We start from the raw sequence: 18,377 nt of genomic DNA, 5'->3' as shown, positions 1-18,377 counted from the left end.
TTTTCAATAGATACAACAACTTCATATTACATTTAATGCCAAATCAACTTCCGGCAATACATATTAGCTTTAATCAATTGAAAATTTTAACTCGAACTATTAAGTTCATATTTGTATTCGTTGTTCATGAACTTATATTCATTGTTCATGAACAACTTCGTATAACAATTTATATTCGTTGTTCATAAACAACAAATATAAGTACAAACCATATTTATAATATTTGTAAATTGATCAGACTAAATAATCACACCATAAAATCAAAATCCATATTATAATTTAAAAATAACCCAGAAACACAATCTGATCACGATTCATTAATGTCGAATTATAATTTAATTAGGGCTAATTCACCTACTCAAAATTCTATAAAAAATCGCCATAACAACACGATCGAGCACAATACATATATCATCTTCTTCCTCATTTAAGGTGACAAAAAAAAGTAGCAGAATAAAAATGGCGGCGAGGCAGACAAGGGGGCGGCAGAGGATCCCAATGCGGCTGATACAGAACCAAGACGACCTCTACGCCTCCTTCTCGAAGCGGCGCCTCGGCCTCTTCAAGAAGGCCAGCGAGCTCAGCACACTCTGCGGCGCCGACGTCGGCGTCATCGTGTTCTCGCCCACAGACAACCCCTTCTCCTTCTTCTCCCCGACCATGGACTCCGTCCTCGACCGCTACCTCCACCCCGACCGCCCCACGCGCCACTCCGCACGCGCCATCGACACCCACGCGCGAGCGCGCATCGACGCCCTCAACAAGCGCCTCGACGACCTGCTCGACCAGAAGCTCCGCCTCAGAGACTACCAGCGCCGCCTCGACGAGGCGGATCAGGCCAGGCAGAAAGCCTGGTGGGAGGAAACCGCCGTCGACGCCCTCGATAAGGAGCAGGTCAGGCAGTGGACGGCGTGGTTCGGGAATTTCAAAGCTCGGGTTGAGGATAAGGTGGCGCGGCTGCGGAATGGAGGATCGAGTTCGTCGGCGGCGGCGGCGGATCCGTTTTACCGTCGCGTCCTTGCGCCTCAGTATCGGTATTATGTGAGTCCGGAGGGTGGCGGAGGGAGTGGTGGTGGTGGTGGAAGTGGGCAGAATGTTTTTCCGGCGGCGGGGCATGTGGATGGGTCCGGTGGTGGTGAAGGTGGTCGACATTTGTGCCCTAATTTGGTGCCGCGGAGTCAGGGTATTCCGTCGACAAACTTGTGTTTTCCTCTTGCTTCGGGAGTTGTGAATATTCCATCTGCTTCTCCTGCTGCTGGGGAAGAAGAAGCTGTTGCCTTCAATCGAGAGGGGAATTAGTTTAGCTATGGCAAATGTGTTTTCTTTTATTTCTACTATTTCTTCATCTATGTTACTACATTTTCCATGCAGTATGAAATGATCATTTTGATATCTGAAATTTACTATAATCATATATTCAAAGTGCTTGAGTTCAATTCCAAGTGAAATCGTGATCACGTCTTTTCTTTAACCATCTACTGTAGTCTGTAAAACAACGTGGTTATCCCCTTGAGATGGCCTAGTGGTTGGGGTTGTTGCCTCTTGTCTAAGAGGTCACAGGTTCGAGTACTCTCGGCCACAATAACCACTAGGTGGGGTGTATGTGTAGTTTGTATTATTTATAATGTAATTTCATCAAAAAAAAAAACGTGGTTCGGCTAGAAATAGGGATGTCAAAAAAGCCCGAAACCGACGGGTCGACCCGAATAGACCGATAAAAAAGGTGGGTTAGGGCTGAAAATTTTTAGCCCGAAAAAAATTTAGCCCGAATGGCCCGAACCGAAAATAGCCCGAGCCCGATAGGGTTGGCCCGAAAACCGAGTGGGTTGGCCCGATTAACCGAACACATTCTTAATAATTGATTTTTAAACTTTAATACTTTACTTTTTAATTCAATAATAGCATTTTGATGCTTGTAGAATATGTTTTGATTTTTACCAACGGTTAATAACAAACATCTATGATATAAAAGTCAAAGAAAGATAGTCATTTATATTAAATCTATATACAATTTTTATAAAAAAGAAATTAAAGTTAGATATTATGTAAACTTATGTTAAAAAAAACTAATTTTTGTATCTAAAATAAAGCGAAATGTCTTGATTTAAAAAATACGACATTTTTTATTAAAAGAATATGATTATCTATATATATAAAAAAAACATATAAAAAAATCGTAAAACTTGCGGACCCGAACGGGCCAGCCCGAAACCGAGTGGGTTAGGGTTAGGGTCGAAAAATTTTAGCCCGAAAAATAAAAAAACCGACTAGCCCGAACCGAAAATAACCCGAAACCGAATGGGCTGGCCCGAAACCGAATGGGCTGGCCCGAAACCGAGTGGGCTGGCCCGATTGACATCCCTAGCTAGAAATTGTGGAATTTCTAGGCCAGTTTTTTATTTATTCATTTATTTAGTATTTTATTACTCCCTCCGTCCCAACGAAATCGGTGCGTATTCCTTTATGAATCGTCCCAACGAAAGTGGTGCATTTCCTTTTTTGGTAATAATTTTACACTATAAACAATGTGGTTCAACACACCTTTACACACTTTTATACTATAATCTTATTCTCATTAAATTATGTGCCGAAAAGAAGCGCACCACTTTCATTGGGAGAGAGGGAGTATTATTATTCTTAGCGTCAAACATGTTACTAGTATATTAACTAAAAATATTTCTTAAGCCATTTTTGTCAATATGTTTGCTATGTAAGTTGACATATCACACTCCAAGTATTTGTGGAGCATAATAGACAACCCAATAATATGTAAATTGAAACTTATTTTAAAGATATGATCTAATTTATATAGTAGTTTGGTTATTGATTTGCATTCGGTCTAATCCATACTAGTTTGGTTAATTTTTTTTTTCTTTTTTTTTTGTTGATTAACAAGTAAATAACAAAATTAAAGACTGCATCATTGTGAACTCGAATCCAGGATTTTTGACCTTGAGCACTAACCACACTAACGCTAAGCCAACACAAACAGTTTGGTTAATTCTTTTACTATATATTCAGCATCAAGATATGATATTGTATATCAAAAAAAATAAAGGCAAAAAAATACTGCTAGCTATTTTATATTTCCCCCTGAGACATCTTAAAACGTATCAACTAATTTTAACAAAAAAATCCATCTAAAAAGGGGGGTGCTAAGAGAAACTTTTTGAGCTTGAGTAAAAACAATACAGTAAATATTTAACAGAAAATCTGTAACAGCGTGTATGAGACAGCGAAGAAGGCCCCCATCTCCGGAATTAATTGGATGAATTTCATATTTAAGCGGACAACAAACACAAAGTATCATCCACAAAAATATGTTCTGCACACGTTTCACAACTGAAATTTAGCATATTTCCATTGCACAACATTCGAAATTTCCAGTAATTGAACTTAGATTGGATAAGATAGAGATGGAGACTGCTACACCAACTGAACAAACCTTCAGATTCAGGGTATACAGGTCCAATTGTATTCAGTGGTTCGGACAAGTAATCACTCGTCTCTCGAAGCAGGATCTAAACCAGCAGATGGAGTGTCAGCAAAATATTCTTGATGTTTGACATTCACACCATACTGAAACAAACATGGAAGAAAAATCAGTTACTATCAATGAGAAAGAATAACTTGATTAATATGAGGTGGTGTGCGATGGCTGATTCAGTCGCAATACTGCTGGTTCACCCACTGAAAACACCACCACCGTTCAACTAACTAGTGTTGGCATTCTTTGAATTATATGATAGGGTAGTAAAAACACATGAAATGAAGTTACCTCGCGTAGAGCCTTGGAAAGATCCTCCATCGTCAAGATCAAACGCTTCTCCTATTAAGAAGTAATTGTTAAAACAAATAAAGACCATTGAAATTAATATAAAATCATATTTATCAACCTTTTGTTGTTTATCTCTTTTGTCCTTGACTACTGCTGGCCTTGCCTTACACTGCCTACATTGAGAAGCAACGAAACATTCATCCAATAATCACTAAGATAGCAACAGCAAGGAATCAAAATGAACCACACAAACAATGATTATCTCTCAAGTACAATTTGCTAAGAGAAAAGTACAAGAACATACTGAAGTGCATCAGTAGCCACATCTGAAATGAACTTCTGTGTTGCAACTGCTACCAGCCTTGTCCTGTAGAGAAAGAAAAAGAAAACATGACGCACCGGCAAACAAGAGAAAGATAGGTATATCGGTAAACAATAAAAGGGGAAAAATTAGAAACAAAACAGTCAGCGAGATCATGTGGCTGAAAGGACACCATTTGATTTTATGCATAATATTAATAGATGTATAAGAAAAGAACTTTATTATTTTCAAAACATTTTGACATATGCAAAGTCCAAATGTCTACCAAGAAAACAATTGTTGCTTGGCAAAGATTTCCTTGGAGTGGAAAAGAAAGACCAGAGTTCTTCAGGCACAACTTTTCTCCCATATGGACTAACGATGTATGCATACCACTATTTCATCACCACTAGTCCTCTATTAGAACATATATAAAACATACTCCCTCCGTCCACGATAAGTGTGGTGTGGATGGGAGGGCACGAGTTTTAAGAAAATATTGGGAGATGTGAATAAAGTGGAGAAATGATCCCACCGAATTGATTTGTTAGGTAATTAATAAATGGTTTGTGAGATGAATTTTTTGTAAATATTGTGTGTGAATGAGGTGAAGTATAAGGGTATATGTCCTAAAATTAGAAAGACCACAACTTATCGTGGACGGGCAAAAATGGCAAAACGACCACACTTATCGTGGACGGAGGGAGCATATGATACTGATGTTAACCAGTCATTTCCGGAATTCCAATATTACCTCGTTATCTTTTCCTCAGATCTTTAAGAAAATGTATAAAGTACAAATACTGCCAATTGTTCACATCATTTTAGGTTTTAGCAACATATGTAACACACCATGCTGATTGTTCCAGTATGGAACCAGAACCATTGAAATCTTTTTTCTTCAAAAATATATCAAACAAATACATGCATGTATCCCAGGAATCATTTTGTGTACACTTATCAAGTTGAATTACAAGATAGCAGTAAAATATTTTGAAGCAAAAAGATCCGTCCCTGAAAGAATATTCAGTTTATTTCATAACTCTCCACCACCATCACAAGAGAGCTTTCGAAAAATCAAAGCCTACTTTTATAATAGAAAAGTGTTTATCAGTATCGTACTGTCCTTGTTGGAAATGTACTTTAAAATCAAGACACTTTAAATGCAAAAATAAAAGAAAAATTAAAAGCCACAAATTAGCACTAATGCTACACCAAGATGAACATTTGGAAAGACAAGCTATTCCAGATAAATACTTGAAAAGGTTCCAGTAGTGTAATCGTGTAATAAGTCGATTTACATGTTCACGCAGAACATACTGCCTCAAGGTAATTTAGTAATCAGCTTACAAAAATCGTAAAACAGAATAACCTAAAATTGGTAAACTGAATAAGTCATACGCACACAATCAAAGAAAATTAACACAAGAAGACGTTTATTCCATTCTCATGCATGTAAGCAGAAAGACGCAGCTAATCATCACCCTCCCAAGAGAGGGCGACAAACAAATTAACAATTGGAATAAATGTAAATTAAAATAATCGTAGTAAACTTCAGCAACTGATCTTTGCAGAATAATTCGAACTAAACCGATATTATTTCACTCTCAACACAATGCCCCCGATCTAGGGCAAATTACGAGGAAAGGGAAGAGTATACCTACAATCGGGTGTCGGGGCACTGGAATCCACTTTTAGCCAAGTAATGCTCCACCAATTCATCAGGTATCTGTGTAAAAACATAATTAGTTACAAACAAAACGGATACAAAATTTCAATTGTAACACGGCGAGATGTAGATAGCGACTATTACCGTGGGGGTATAGTCCATTAAGGAAGCGAGGAACTCTGTGAGCGCAGTATCGTCGTCGTGGCGCCCATCCTTCGGTTGCTGATGGCTGGTTTGGCCGTTCATTGCACTGTCCTTCCCTCGGAACTTATCTCTCAATTAGCGGCGGCGCTGGAAGCGGCGCGTGAGCTCAAACACGACGATCCCGGTGGATTTATGAGCGATTGCGAAACTACGGAAAATTGTTTATTTCTTGGACTGAATTGAGTTATAAATAAGTGTTCCTACATCGGGTCGCTAATCAAGTATTCGATCGGGAAAATAAGCTTCCGGGTCGGTTTTTGGAGCCCGACTCGATCCAAGTCCGGATTTGGATTTTCCCAACCTGCCTTTTGATCATCTGTTTCCCGCTTAATTCTTAATAACCTCAACTAGCATTTAATTAAATCTTAATAAATATTGCAATGATTAAGCACAGCTCAATTAATTTGTAATTACTATGTTTAATTAATAATCAACTATAATTACAAATGTCCGCCCTCAACCATTCGTCCTGTTTTTTTAGGGATAAACCTTTCGTCTTGTTTTTATACATTTTGTCTTTTTTTAATATATATAAATTAACAGTATTAAATAAATAAATTTAAAAGACACAAGGAACTCGAACCCAAAATCTTTGATCTTAAGCATCAAATCCTTACCGCTTGACCAATACACGCACACTAAACATTTTGTTTGTCAAAAAGTTAGAAGAGAGTGTTTGGCTCTATTCTCAAATTTAGTAGAAGTATCAAACATTCACTGTTTCAAAATTCAAATTTAGTTACCAAGTGTAATGCAGTGAACTTTAGCCTGTAACAGGGAATCCAATAAAATTTAATATCTGTGGAGAAATGATACATTTCTTTATGAAAATGAGTCTTAGCATACCATCATCTCACTTATAATAAACTAGGAGTAATCTATTATTGAGGCCTCAAAATAAGCAGACTCTGGAGAAATAAAGAAATGTTTCATCTGTGCTGCTGCTGGCTGTATCGTAAGATCCCCCACACATCAATGATACCCGGTGGGAAAACGGGATCAGTTGCGGCTCTCACGGCAACCTTAGCCACAGCGTTGACATTAACCGGAGGGGTTAGTAGAGGACCAACAAGGGGAATCTGGTTGAGAGATTTAGTATACTGGAGTGCCTGCACATCATCAATGGGGAACAGCTTCAAAGGAGTGAAAAAGGAACACACACACACAGAGATTAATAAATACAAAAATGAAGCCTCACCATCTCCAAAGGGGAACCAACGACACTAAGTGGTAACTTCATGCTCCCAACACGACGAGTTCCATGAATAAATCCAGGCCTCAATATCACTCCTGTAAAACAAGAGGAACTTTCAATAAGGTTGAGAATGACTTTCTCAATTTAGAATTATGATCAGCCAAGCGGTCTTTGAACTCGACTATATTGAGAAAAGTAACTAGGCTGATTGGTGGATTACACAACATTAAGTAAAAGTCAGTCTCAGCAGCTCACCTCCATATGGATACCTGGTGAGTAGCTCTGTCTCAGCGGCTCGCTGCACCATATAAGACACTGGCGTCAGAGATATACAGTGTGATATGCAAGAAATTTGCTAAGTTTAGATTCATCTGTACACTGTACTAATTTAAAACTAACATGAGTCTTGCTACATCCCTTCCTGTATCTAAAATTATCAAAGCCCAATTCCCAAGTCACCTAGCATGATTTAGAAATTTGACAAACTTAAAATTTAGACGACACACAAACATAAAATTTCAGATGTTCAAAGAATCTTCTAACAAGGGCAACTCAAGTGGACTCCTAACCCAACAAATCTCTTAATATTCTACTAAAATTGAAGCTATCTTTCAGAATAAGTAAATTATATAAAATAATTGCACATTATCATACCCTTGTTTTCAATTTCAAGTTATTCCAAGATTACTGTAATCCAGAATATCTATTTTCTCTTTGCCTCTGTTACTTATTAGTTTCATAAAAAAAGTGAGTGAGGGATATTAAAATTAAATAATTTTGAACATGCTCATTGAAGTGGTATAAGAATGTATAAACTCTTTCTTGAATGGTTCATGTACTCCACCACTTGGGATCAACAATGACTTCACATGTGTAGGCACTCAGGATATTTCGTCATACCTTTCCCTCATAATATCCCTGGAGAAGATAATTTACAAGACCAAAATCAGCAGCGGAGATGTATACAAACCTCTTGACGCCTACAGATAAGGAGAAAAAAAAAGGTATTAGGACTAGAACTCAATCCATGAAATTCAAATAGAGAATGAGATAGTAAAGTCACTAGACCCTGGCTAGAGAAAGCAAAAATATTCAGGGAGAATCTATGGACTCCTCTAGTCAAGCAGCAGTTATACGACTTGCTTAAAGAAGAAGAAAAAGAAAAAGAAAAGCATAAGAAGCACCTGCTTCTGAAGCAGCTCTAATAGCATTAATATTTGCAGTTCCATTGGATTTGTACATCTGTGAATTGGAACCGAATCCACCAACACAAGAAATCTGTATAGCAAAGCATTTTCGTCAATGAACAACTTAAACAACATCAAGCTTGAATCTATGAAGTATGAGGTCAAAATTAATATACAAGAAAATCCAGGGCAATAGTTCTAGTAGAACAATTAACAATATAAGCAATCCTTCCTGACTCATTGCAGTCAGACAGTGAGGTTGGACTGGTTGACAAGCACAACTAGGGAGTTTAAAATGCTTAAATTGCTATATTCTCTTGTATTACCTACATATGCATCTAACAAATATGTGAATAAAAAAGGATCGAGTCTGTACAGTTGAGCAAGTCAAATCATATTCTCAGTCCATACCACATCTAGAGAAAATGGGTCAAGCACAGCACAGAAGGATGCACTTCTGTAAAACTACTGTAAGGCTTGACCATATCCAATATTAGATTAGATATCATGTAATCTTTTGTCGTTATAAGGTATGATTTGAGATCTTCACAAAATTCAAATGTCTACAGGTGAAAAGCCTAGCTAACTTGTAAATACACTTGCACACAAGACAGACCTCACTCCAACTATCATATCAAATAATCCAATTTCATGCAACAAACACAAACACTACTAAATAAAATGCAACTGCTAATAAATTAAATTGTGGCTGATGTATCTTCAGTTTATTTTGAGATTATGCAACAAAAACAAAATCTGAGGCAAATGAGAACGCACAATTGATGTAACTCCCTTCAGCGCATCCTTCCACGACTCAGTCAAGAAAAGGTTACCTTCAAACAGGAAAATGAAACTCAAATGAGTAAATGCCCTCCAATCAGAAGGGGGGTCAGAGAGAAGCATATGCATACAACAGAGAAATCACAAAACCTTGATGCCACATCACACTGTTAGCCCAGGATTCTTGTATCGAGGGCCTGCCCGATCTGCAGATGGACAAAACTGGTTTGTGAGGTGTGAGCAGCAGATGTGACAAATCCACTTAGAGTTAGAATAGAAAAATAATACATTGGCAAAAAATAAAATTAAAATGACATTTGAGAACACAGAGGTACCTCCTCCAATCTAATTTTATCTTCATAAATATAAACTAGCATTTTCTGGACTCAACTCAAAGGTAAGCTTTTTAGGTATACGGTATACCATAAGCCAGGGCAGATATCAAGAATGTGTGATAGAAGAAATTTCAAGAAATTTTTTACATTCTCATTTTCCAATTTCAGGAAAATGTTCATCAAGGGAACCCAAATTTTATCTCAGAGAAATAGTATTGCAACTGCATACTGCAGCGTGTATATAGGAACTAAATATGTAATTATAGAATTTGAATGCAAATCAACTGGCAGACAATCACCCAGGCACATATTCAATGAACAGATAGACCAAAAAAATGTTCTTAAATTTACAATAGAAAACCTGCTGAGGCTAGCAACGGTCAAACCACGATTCAAAGCTTCCTTGCAGACATGAGAACCAACAAATCCATTTCCCCCAAGCACAAGCAACTGAAATATAAACCAAAAATTACAGCAAAACATAATGAAGCACCTAGATAAATTTATTAAGACGTGAGAGATTCTCTTCAATAACCAAAGAGTCAAAGACCTACCTTCTCTGTTGGAGGAGGGGGGACCTCGACTGTCTCCGCTTCCTCAATTTTATCAGTTTTAACATAACCATTAGGGCTAGTAGGTTTATCAGGACCGGTAGAGAAAAATCGTCCATTTGTTGATGCAGCTATACTGTTTTGAGGTAAAGCAGTAAGTAGAATAGCAAGTAATATCTACACACAGTATCAATAAAATCTGAAGACCTTTTCTTCCCCCTTGACACCCAAAACAAACAATTTCCACGTTTGAGAAGCTTGTTGCATTTGCTTTCTTGATAGGTCCTAGTAATTTGAATCTTTGGTATGTTGAAAGACCATGAAAATATCTTCTCTCAAAGCACACAATGCACATTTTGACATACTTCTTAAGACAATAAACTTTCTTGACTTGATCAGTATAAAATTACAGCAAGTACAGTAAAGGTAGCGGAGTGATCAAATAATAATATGCTTTTCTCCCGAGGAAGTCTAACATTGCAAAATTTCCCTTACAATTAATTAAAATCTCATTTCTAAAGCAGTCATAGAAATTGTTTTAACCCAACAAACAACCATACCATAACTATTTCATATAGCATTCTTCCTACATAAGGTTAGCATCAAACCAGAATAAAACACCTAACAGAGAGAAAACCTAGAATATTAATAAGAAATTCTCAGACTAACATCTATGCATTTTTTGTTTTTTTCCTTCTTATTTTTCTTAATACCTAATACTGGCAAAAATCCCTACACGCTCACACAATTTCAACATTCGAAAGAAGCTCACCCACAGGTCACAGATGCTCAACAATAACCAAGTACCACTACTTTATTTGGGTAACCAACCAAAAAAAAAAAAATCCTCCACTTCACATTTGGGGAAAAAAAAAAAGCTGAGTGCAAAAAATTGTCGCGTCAGAATAATAACACGACGATCACACAATGGCAAACTCAAGCACTGTAATTCACCCCGCACAAAAAAATGAAAGAAACTAAAAACACCAAAATTAAGCAGGAAACACCATAATAACTCATCTCCTAACAAACGTGCAAAACGATAATTAGCTCTTTAAAATATCCACAACACCAAAAAATACAAAAGCGTCCGCAAAAACATACATTACACTTTCTAACGAAAAAAAATGTCGAAAATATAAAAACTTACGAAAATCTGGGAAGCGAGAGCTTCGAATACTGAATTAATCGAGACATTTTGTTGAAGCAAATACTATAATTTTGTAGCGTGATCGGTGCAGACCTATATTGCGTGAGAGAGAAACAGAACAATCTCGGGGTTCTTTTTTCTTTTTTTTATGTATTTTTTCCTTTTGATTTAATTTTTAATTTCTGCATAGAGCACGATCGAGAAGTTCGCTATGAGTTAGGAGCGATAGAACACGTGGCGAGTTACTACGGCGACGCGTAGCATGAAGATGTGGTCTCTCTTAGGCCTAGCATTGGGACTTTGCTCTACAATTGTGAGAAGGTATTCTATGTCACCTAAAAGTAACTTCATAATTTTCCCTAAAAAAAAACTCTTTTCTACCGTAAAAAATAGTCTTTTAAGAAGCACAAATTTTAATAAAAAAATATTAAGTGTATTACAAATAAAGAAAAAAAAATATTTAAAAAATAGTGTTAATAATAATAATAATAATTAATTATATTGTTAGCGAAGAAAATAGTATATCATATAGTAAAAAATTTCCTAAAAAAAATTATTTTTTATGAGCATCAAAAAATAACAAAAATAAACTATTTTTTGCGGACACAAACGGAGTAGTTGATAATTGAAATAAAGTTACTCAAAATTCTTTAATTTAGAAATATTTTATAGCATAATATACTTAACAATAGGGTTGTAAACGAATCGAACCGAACCGAGTTGAATACTAGTAGATTCGAGCTCGGTTCATTTAAATATTCGGGTGTTTGAACTCGACTCAAGTTCGATTAGAGTTTTTGTTTTGTTGATCGGGCTCAGCTAATCACCTAATTACCAAGTTCGGCTCATGTGATACTTAATAATATCGAGTTTGAGTTTGAGATCGATCTCAACTCATTAGATGTTCGTATATATGATGTTCGAGCTCATTAAAAACTTAGGAAAAGATTTATAGATGTTCAAAATGTGCTCTTGATTTTAATTAATTATATATGTTATTCGAGCTCGAGGTCGATACGCTTACGACTCATACACTAACTCGATTGAATGTTTGCGAACAGACTTGCAAACATGTTTATGAACAATCGAATTCAAACATGTTCGCGAGCTCAAACGAGCCGAGTACTGACATGCTCGAGCTCGACTCAATAAAATTATCAAATTCGAAATTAGACTTGAACTTGATTCATTTACTATCAAATCGAGCTTCAGATAATTTTTTTTTAAAAAAAATAATCTCAAATAATTTGCGAGCACATCTGTACATTTACAACCCTCTACTTATCTGCCAACAAAATCTACGTAAATCGAATTGATTTTGAACAAAATGTTGGTCTAAAGTGTGATATTATAATTTATAATCAATTACATATCGAGCAAAACCCCAAATAATCAAGACAGCCAATTCAAATGCGGCCCATTATACATTTAGATTATTTTCACTGGACCTATAATCGGGCTCTTGGCTCTTAAGAGGCGTAATCTTTAAAAACGTAAAATTATTTAATATAATCAAAAGAAAAATTTACCCTTCAGAAGCCCAAATGGGGTCAATATTTTATAAAGATCCAGTAAATATAAGGTTCAACAAGAAACTTATTCAAAGAAAATAAAATAATTAAGACCGCATACCCAGCAGGCGCCATTTAATTATTATTATATCATAATCATAATCATAATCATAATCACTGTGGGGTTTAATTGTACTGCTCACATTAGTCTGGGGGTGGGTGTTTTGGAATTGAATTTGATCACTAAGCTACAAAGCTCATTATTACAACTATTATTAATTTGATATTGGAAATTATATACTCCCTCTGTTCCATGAAGCATGACATACTTCTTTTCGGCACATGAATTAAAAAATTGGTAATTTGTGTGTTAAGTGTGATAAGTGGAAAAGTGAAAATGTGAATAAAGGGTCATTTTTTTTACTATTTTCATAAATGTGTCATGCTTCGTGGGACAGACCAAAAAGGAAATTGTGTCATGCTTCGTGGGACGGAGGGAGTATATAAAAACTCCTTTGAACTCTAGCACTATATTGAATGAAAAATATCCCTCAAGTATTTATTTTGTTGTCCTTTATCCCAACTTCTTTTCAATTTTAGATCTTACATTCTTCAGAATTCCCAAAATCTGCAACAGTGCAACACCCTCTCCTTCCTCAAAGATAATAATATTTTAATATTGCATGTTTTATCTTTCAAATCACTCTTCTTCTTCTTTTCCTTTTCTCTTTTTTCTTTTTAAATTGCAACAAATATCTATTATATAATCAAATAAGTCATTCGTATGCGTGCGGGACATTTACACCACATAAAAATGGAAAACTAATTGTACGTAGACTGGACGACTACCCATACAAAAGTGAGAAGGCGAAAGTAAACCAATGACCTTCACAAATGAGAGTCTTTGAATGCCTTTTAAATATATATATATATATATATATATATAATATTTTTTTAAAATCTTCATCATTCAAAATTTGAACCTCGATGTAGGATTAAAGATTTCGACAATATTAGTAAGAGATAAACCCGTAAAACACTCAGATACATTTGACTACTTGCACCTTGTATTACACAATTTACACTTCTTTTCAACAATGCATCCTATAAAGGAAATTTTAGCAATTTCTTCCTCCAATCTTTAACACACAATTTTAAATCGTCATATCTATATAATGTTTATTCATGTTATCATTTAACTGTTTATGCTGCACAGTCTTGATTATGTAATGCTGTTTTTTAAAGGTTTCTTTCTACTTTTTTTAGCTTTGCACTTAATTAATTATGTGCCTGCGACAATTTTTTTGAAAAGGATTGGGATACTTTTAAAGAGTGGTTCCAAATGTGAGAGATATATTTTTTTTTATTTTCTTAAAGATAATGGAAGTTATACCATTTTTGTTGAAAAATATAAATGAGATCCTAAAGTTAAAAAGTATGAACTTTTTTTTTTTGATAAGGAAAGTAAATATTATAGAAACGAAAAGGCACCAGTAGTACCAAGAAGATTACAAAATCATCGGGGATTCATCATTCGACATCCACCTATGAATCCCAACTCCATCATTAACAAAACCAAAAATTCTACCCCAACTCCACACTCTAGCTTTGATTTCTCCAAACAAGTTTGCACTCTCCCATCTTTTGTTCTCAAATCTACTCTCATTACGCATTTTCCAAATAAGCCAAGTAGTACAACACCAAAGAGCCATCAAGAGCTTCTTATTTCTTTTCCGGCCACTCAAACTAGTAAAGAACTGAAAGTGCGAGGACACGTCATATGGCTGCGCCATGCTGACTCCGAGCCATTGAAAGATTGCTTCCCATACCTTTGAGGTCTTTGGACAGTGGATCAACAAGTGGTTCGTGGATTCCTGCCGATGAAAACAGGCGTTACATCCCACCTCGACTTCACACAACATCACATTTCTTCTCAAGAGATTGTCACACGCCGGAATTCTGTTCTTCAAAATTCTCCATGCGGTAAGCTTGACTTTGTTTGGAATAGGGATCTTCCACACCTTCGTACTCATATCAGTTTCCTCCACCGCCTCCGTAGTCTCGTTTGCTTGATCTTTAATAGCTTCATAAGCGGACTTGGTTGTAAAGCCTCTCCCGATGTCGCCACTCCATGTCCATCCGTCCTTGTTACCTGCACACAGATTAGTACCAGAAACAAGGCTAAGCAACTCCGAAACTCCTTCCCTCTCTCTCTCAAATAGCTCTCTTCTCCACCTTAAATCCCAACACCATCCAGTATCAGTCCATTCCCCAACTTCACAGATTGCAGCTTCTTTATTATCACTCAACCGAAAAAGTCTAGGAAAAATAAACTTCAACGGTTTTTGTCCAACCCACCACTGACTCCAGAATTTAAAGGTCTTCCCATCCCCCACCTTTGGCTTCAAATTTTGAACAAACCAAAAATTGCTCACCCCTTCCGCCGCAGAAACGATCTTCGGCCACCACCCATCTCTAAATCTACCTTTCCCCGCGTTTTCCAGACCTGTCTCTCCCCACTCAACCTCACCATAAATGGACCTAACAATTTTAGCCCAAAGCATGTCCCTTCCAGTAAGGTACCGCCACAACCATTTAACGACAAGTGCCTGATTAAACCATTCAATATTTTTAAGCCCCAAGCCTCCTTCATCTTTTGAAGCACAAAGCACCTTCCATTTCACCCAAGCAATCGCACTTTTACTATAACCCCCTCCCCACAGAAAATTACCAAGTAAAGCATTTAGAGAACTCACAATTGATTTTGGTAAAAAGGTAAAAGAGAGCTGGTAAATCGGTATAGATTGAAGCACAGCCTTCACCAAGGTCACTCGGCCCGCGAGAGAGAACTTCCCACTTTTCCACGAATCGATTTTCTGTCTCACCTTCTCAACCAAGTACTTCCAATCAGCAACCTTTTTGCCCTTGCTACCCACTTTAATACCGAGGTAATTGAAAGGTAAGGAGCCTACATCACAACCCAAAACAGCCGCCATCCTCTCGATCTTATCCTCCTCGACCCCAACTCCGAAGAGACAACATTTTTTGAAATTCACGGCAAGCCCTGACAGTAGCTGGAACACTCTGAGAATCCTTTTAACTGCCACTGCATTTCTTTCATCCTCCTCCATCAAGAAGACCGTGTCATCGGCGTATTGGAGATGCGGAATTGAAATGTAATCATTTCCTACCTTTACCGGCTTAATCAGCTCCTTCTCAACAGCTCTCGTGATCAAAGAGTGGAGCCCCTCCGCTGCAATAAGAAAGAGAAATGGGGAAAGCGGATCCCCCTGCCGTAATCCTCTTTCTAAACACACCTCACCAGATGGAGATCCATTCACCAAAATATTCGTCGTCGCTGAGGAGATACAACCTCGGATCCATTTCCTCCATAATGGTTCAAAATCCATTCTTTCAAGCATTAAATCCAAGAAATCCCACTCGACGGAGTCATATGCTTTCGCGAAATCCACCTTGAAGATAATCCTCCCTTTTCTCTTCTTAGTAGCCTCCGCGATTACTTCATTTAGAACCACGACCCCATCAAGGATGTAACGGCCGCCAATGAAGGCACTCTGATTATCCGAAATAACTGAATCCATGACCTGTTTCATCCTATTCGCCAAAACCTTCGCAATGACTTTGTAGAGGCTACAAATAAGTGAAATAGGCCTAAACTCCTCAAGTGAGCAAGCTCCTTCTTTTTTAGGAATGAGAACAATGAATGAAGAGTTACATCCCCGAGGGATTTTGCCATTGGAGTGAAATTCAGTCATCACCTTTAAAAAATCTTTTTTGATAATCTCCCATGACGCTTTCCAGAACTTGAGGTTAAAGCCATCCGGTCCCGGGCTCTTGTCACCGTCACAGCTCCAAATGGCCTCTTTAATTTCTGATTCTGAAAAAGTTTTGATCAGCTCCGCATTATTCGCTGCAGAAACTTTCCGAGCAGTGAAATCTCCCGGTATCATAGGTAGGACGCGCGGCGTCTTCTTGAAGTGATTCTCGAAGAACGTTTTGACGTTCTCCTTAATGGTCTTTGGATCCTCGATCCAGCAGCCCCCAACATCAAACCCTGCAATTTCATTCTTCTTTCTTCTCCCAACAATTGCTTTGTGATAAAAACTAGTATTCAGATCACCCTCCTTGACCCATTTGACTTTCGCCTTTTGTTGGAGAAGACTACATTTTTCTTTGGATTTAAGGAAAATCTTTGCTCGTAATTCATTTCTCCTGATTGTCTCTCTCTCCTCAAGACCAAAGGTGTCATCAAAAATGTCCAGCTCCTGAAGTTCATCCTTAAGATCTGTCAATCCGTGTTCAATGTTGCCATAAATCCTCAGATTCCACTCTTTCAACGCACTTTTCACCAATTTCAATTTCTCTTTGAACACAAAGCAACTCCATCCTTCAATCTTAGCTTCATCCCAAGATTTCCTTACCAACGCGCAAAAATCTGGGTGGGAGAGCCAAGAATTGAGGAACCTAAAAGGTTTGGGTCCCCAGTTCTTGGTTTTTGTAGTCAGGAAGATCGGACAATGATCCGACACTGATCTCTGAAGCCCCCTTCCGACTGTGTCCGGCCATTCCTGCATCCATTTCTCGTTGACGAAAAATCTGTCTAGTTTGCTCTTACATCCTCCACCAGGTTGATACCACGTAAACTTTCTCCCCTGTGTTCTGATTTCCAGCAGATTACTTTGCCGAATAAAAGCGTCAAAAGACCTTGCATCTGCTTGATTAAAGACAGCACCTTTCCCCACCCTTTCTCCCGGATCACGCACTACGTTGAAGTCGCCAAGAAAACACAGGCAAGAGTCTTTGTTTTGAAGAGCAATGAGCTGTAATGTATCCCACAAAGATTCCTTTTCGGTGTTTCCCATGGGCGCATACACATTAACAAAACAACAATGCAGGCCTCCTTGTAGCCAAATCCCATTAACAATAACAGCCCCCGTCACGTTCCATTTACTAGTTGCCACAAACTTATCCTTGTTCCAGACCGATAGTATTCCACCCGATCTGCCTTCTGACTCCCTCACAGCCCAATCAAAATTACTCCTCCCCCACCACTTATCACACATTGAGGAACAGAAAATTTCCATTTTGGTTTCCTGAACAAAACAAAAATCTAAAGCATTTTTCCTAACCTATTCTCCAATATCACTCTGTTTAATGGAACTCCCCAAGCCTCTAATGTTGTAAGATAAAATATTCATTAAAAACCTGTTTCAATATCACCCACGACCTTCGGATGTCCTGCCTTTGCTCTTTGCTCCTTCAATTGCTCGATCATGACCGCGTCTTGTTGATTGCTCGACAAACCCAACTTCTTGGCAAAGAGCCATGTTCTTGTATCTTCATCTCTCTCCGAATTCTCCCAATTCGCCTCAGTAGATCGCGAGCCGCTTCCATTCTTGCCCATCTCACCCTCTGATTCAATATCAGCAATGAAATTACCCCAGACTTGATGCTGATTTTCGGTGGCTTTTGATTTCTGAGTTTTCTTCCTCGAAACTCCTCCTCGTCTGTTCGCCGTTCCTTTCTTAGAAACAACCCCCGCAGTGAGAGAATCTGGTACCCTCGAGGTATCGCACTCCTCCCCCTCAAGTTCATTTTGAAATTCCTTCTCTTTCTCGTTTCTACTTCCTTCATTGATCTCTCTACCTCTAGTCTCTGGCTATTTGAAGGCGATTTATCAGTCCCTTCGGAGGAA

The 18,377-nt window shown here is 37.7% G+C and overlaps 4 protein-coding genes across 4 annotated transcripts; 1 reads left to right on the top strand and 3 right to left on the bottom strand.

Annotated features, from left to right (window-relative positions):
• The first annotated feature begins 295 nt into the window (after window positions 1-295).
• LOC131015016 (agamous-like MADS-box protein AGL29) lies at window positions 296-1,359 on the top strand. Its single transcript, XM_057943210.1, has one exon. It carries the CDS (start codon window positions 460-462, stop codon window positions 1,297-1,299), a length of 840 nt encoding a protein of 279 aa, XP_057799193.1. The 5' UTR covers window positions 296-459; the 3' UTR covers window positions 1,300-1,359.
• A 1,869-nt stretch (window positions 1,360-3,228) lies between these two features.
• On the bottom strand, window positions 3,229-6,292 carry LOC131015015 (transcription initiation factor TFIID subunit 10). The gene is made up of 6 exons (XM_057943209.1): window positions 5,893-6,292; window positions 5,744-5,808; window positions 4,083-4,145; window positions 3,897-3,951; window positions 3,779-3,829; window positions 3,229-3,579 (listed from the first exon to the last, which is right to left on the bottom strand). The coding sequence occupies exons 1-6, from the start codon at window positions 5,992-5,994 to the stop codon at window positions 3,499-3,501; spliced, it is 417 nt and encodes a 138-aa protein (XP_057799192.1). The 5' UTR covers window positions 5,995-6,292; the 3' UTR covers window positions 3,229-3,498.
• A 422-nt stretch (window positions 6,293-6,714) lies between these two features.
• LOC131015014 (uncharacterized protein At1g32220, chloroplastic) lies at window positions 6,715-11,344 on the bottom strand. Its single transcript, XM_057943207.1, has 10 exons — window positions 11,151-11,344; window positions 10,004-10,136; window positions 9,811-9,899; window positions 9,265-9,320; window positions 9,112-9,167; window positions 8,332-8,425; window positions 8,048-8,127; window positions 7,403-7,445; window positions 7,151-7,242; window positions 6,715-7,061 (listed from the first exon to the last, which is right to left on the bottom strand). The coding sequence occupies exons 1-10, from the start codon at window positions 11,195-11,197 to the stop codon at window positions 6,882-6,884; spliced, it is 870 nt and encodes a 289-aa protein (XP_057799190.1). The 5' UTR covers window positions 11,198-11,344; the 3' UTR covers window positions 6,715-6,881.
• A 4,369-nt stretch (window positions 11,345-15,713) lies between these two features.
• LOC131019082 (uncharacterized) lies at window positions 15,714-17,745 on the bottom strand. Its single transcript, XM_057947765.1, has 5 exons — window positions 17,147-17,745; window positions 16,803-17,023; window positions 16,441-16,736; window positions 16,135-16,290; window positions 15,714-15,725 (listed from the first exon to the last, which is right to left on the bottom strand). The coding sequence occupies exons 1-5, from the start codon at window positions 17,743-17,745 to the stop codon at window positions 15,714-15,716; spliced, it is 1,284 nt and encodes a 427-aa protein (XP_057803748.1).
• Between the last annotated feature and the right edge of the window lie 632 nt (window positions 17,746-18,377).

This window comes from Salvia miltiorrhiza, chromosome 3 (assembly GCF_028751815.1).
Source record: "Salvia miltiorrhiza cultivar Shanhuang (shh) chromosome 3, IMPLAD_Smil_shh, whole genome shotgun sequence".
NCBI classification, from domain to species: domain Eukaryota; kingdom Viridiplantae; phylum Streptophyta; class Magnoliopsida; order Lamiales; family Lamiaceae; genus Salvia; species Salvia miltiorrhiza.
The sequence above is the reverse complement of the archived record's forward strand: the minus strand, read 5'-3'. Positions and strand labels throughout refer to the sequence as shown.

Bases quoted from the DNA above. Each gene is read 5' to 3' on its own strand.
- LOC131015016 (XM_057943210.1), top strand. From the start codon at position 460: ATGGCGGCGAGGCAGACAAGGGGGCGGCAGAGGATCCCAATGCGGCTG.
- LOC131015014 (XM_057943207.1), bottom strand. From the start codon at position 11,197: ATGTCTCGATTAATTCAGTATTCGAAGCTCTCGCTTCCCAGATTTTC. The intron at 10,137-11,150 runs GTAAGTTTTTAT...ACCTCAAAACAG, and splicing joins CTCTCGCTTCCCAGATTTTC to TATAGCTGCATCAACAAATG. The intron at 9,321-9,810 runs GTTTTCTATTGT...GTCCATCTGCAG, and splicing joins ACCGTTGCTAGCCTCAGCAG to ATCGGGCAGGCCCTCGATAC.
- LOC131019082 (XM_057947765.1), bottom strand. From the start codon at position 17,745: ATGTGTGATAAGTGGTGGGGGAGGAGTAATTTTGATTGGGCTGTGAGG. The intron at 17,024-17,146 runs GTTCCTCAATTC...ATTGGTGAAAAG, and splicing joins TGGGGACCCAAACCTTTTAG to TGCGTTGAAAGAGTGGAATC. The intron at 16,737-16,802 runs GTGATCTGAATA...ATGAAATTGCAG, and splicing joins AGTCAAATGGGTCAAGGAGG to GGTTTGATGTTGGGGGCTGC.
- LOC131015015 (XM_057943209.1), bottom strand. From the start codon at position 5,994: ATGAACGGCCAAACCAGCCATCAGCAACCGAAGGATGGGCGCCACGAC. The intron at 5,809-5,892 runs GTAATAGTCGCT...GTTTTTACACAG, and splicing joins TAATGGACTATACCCCCACG to ATACCTGATGAATTGGTGGA. The intron at 4,146-5,743 runs GTAGGTATACTC...CTTTCTCTACAG, and splicing joins CAGTGCCCCGACACCCGATT to GACAAGGCTGGTAGCAGTTG.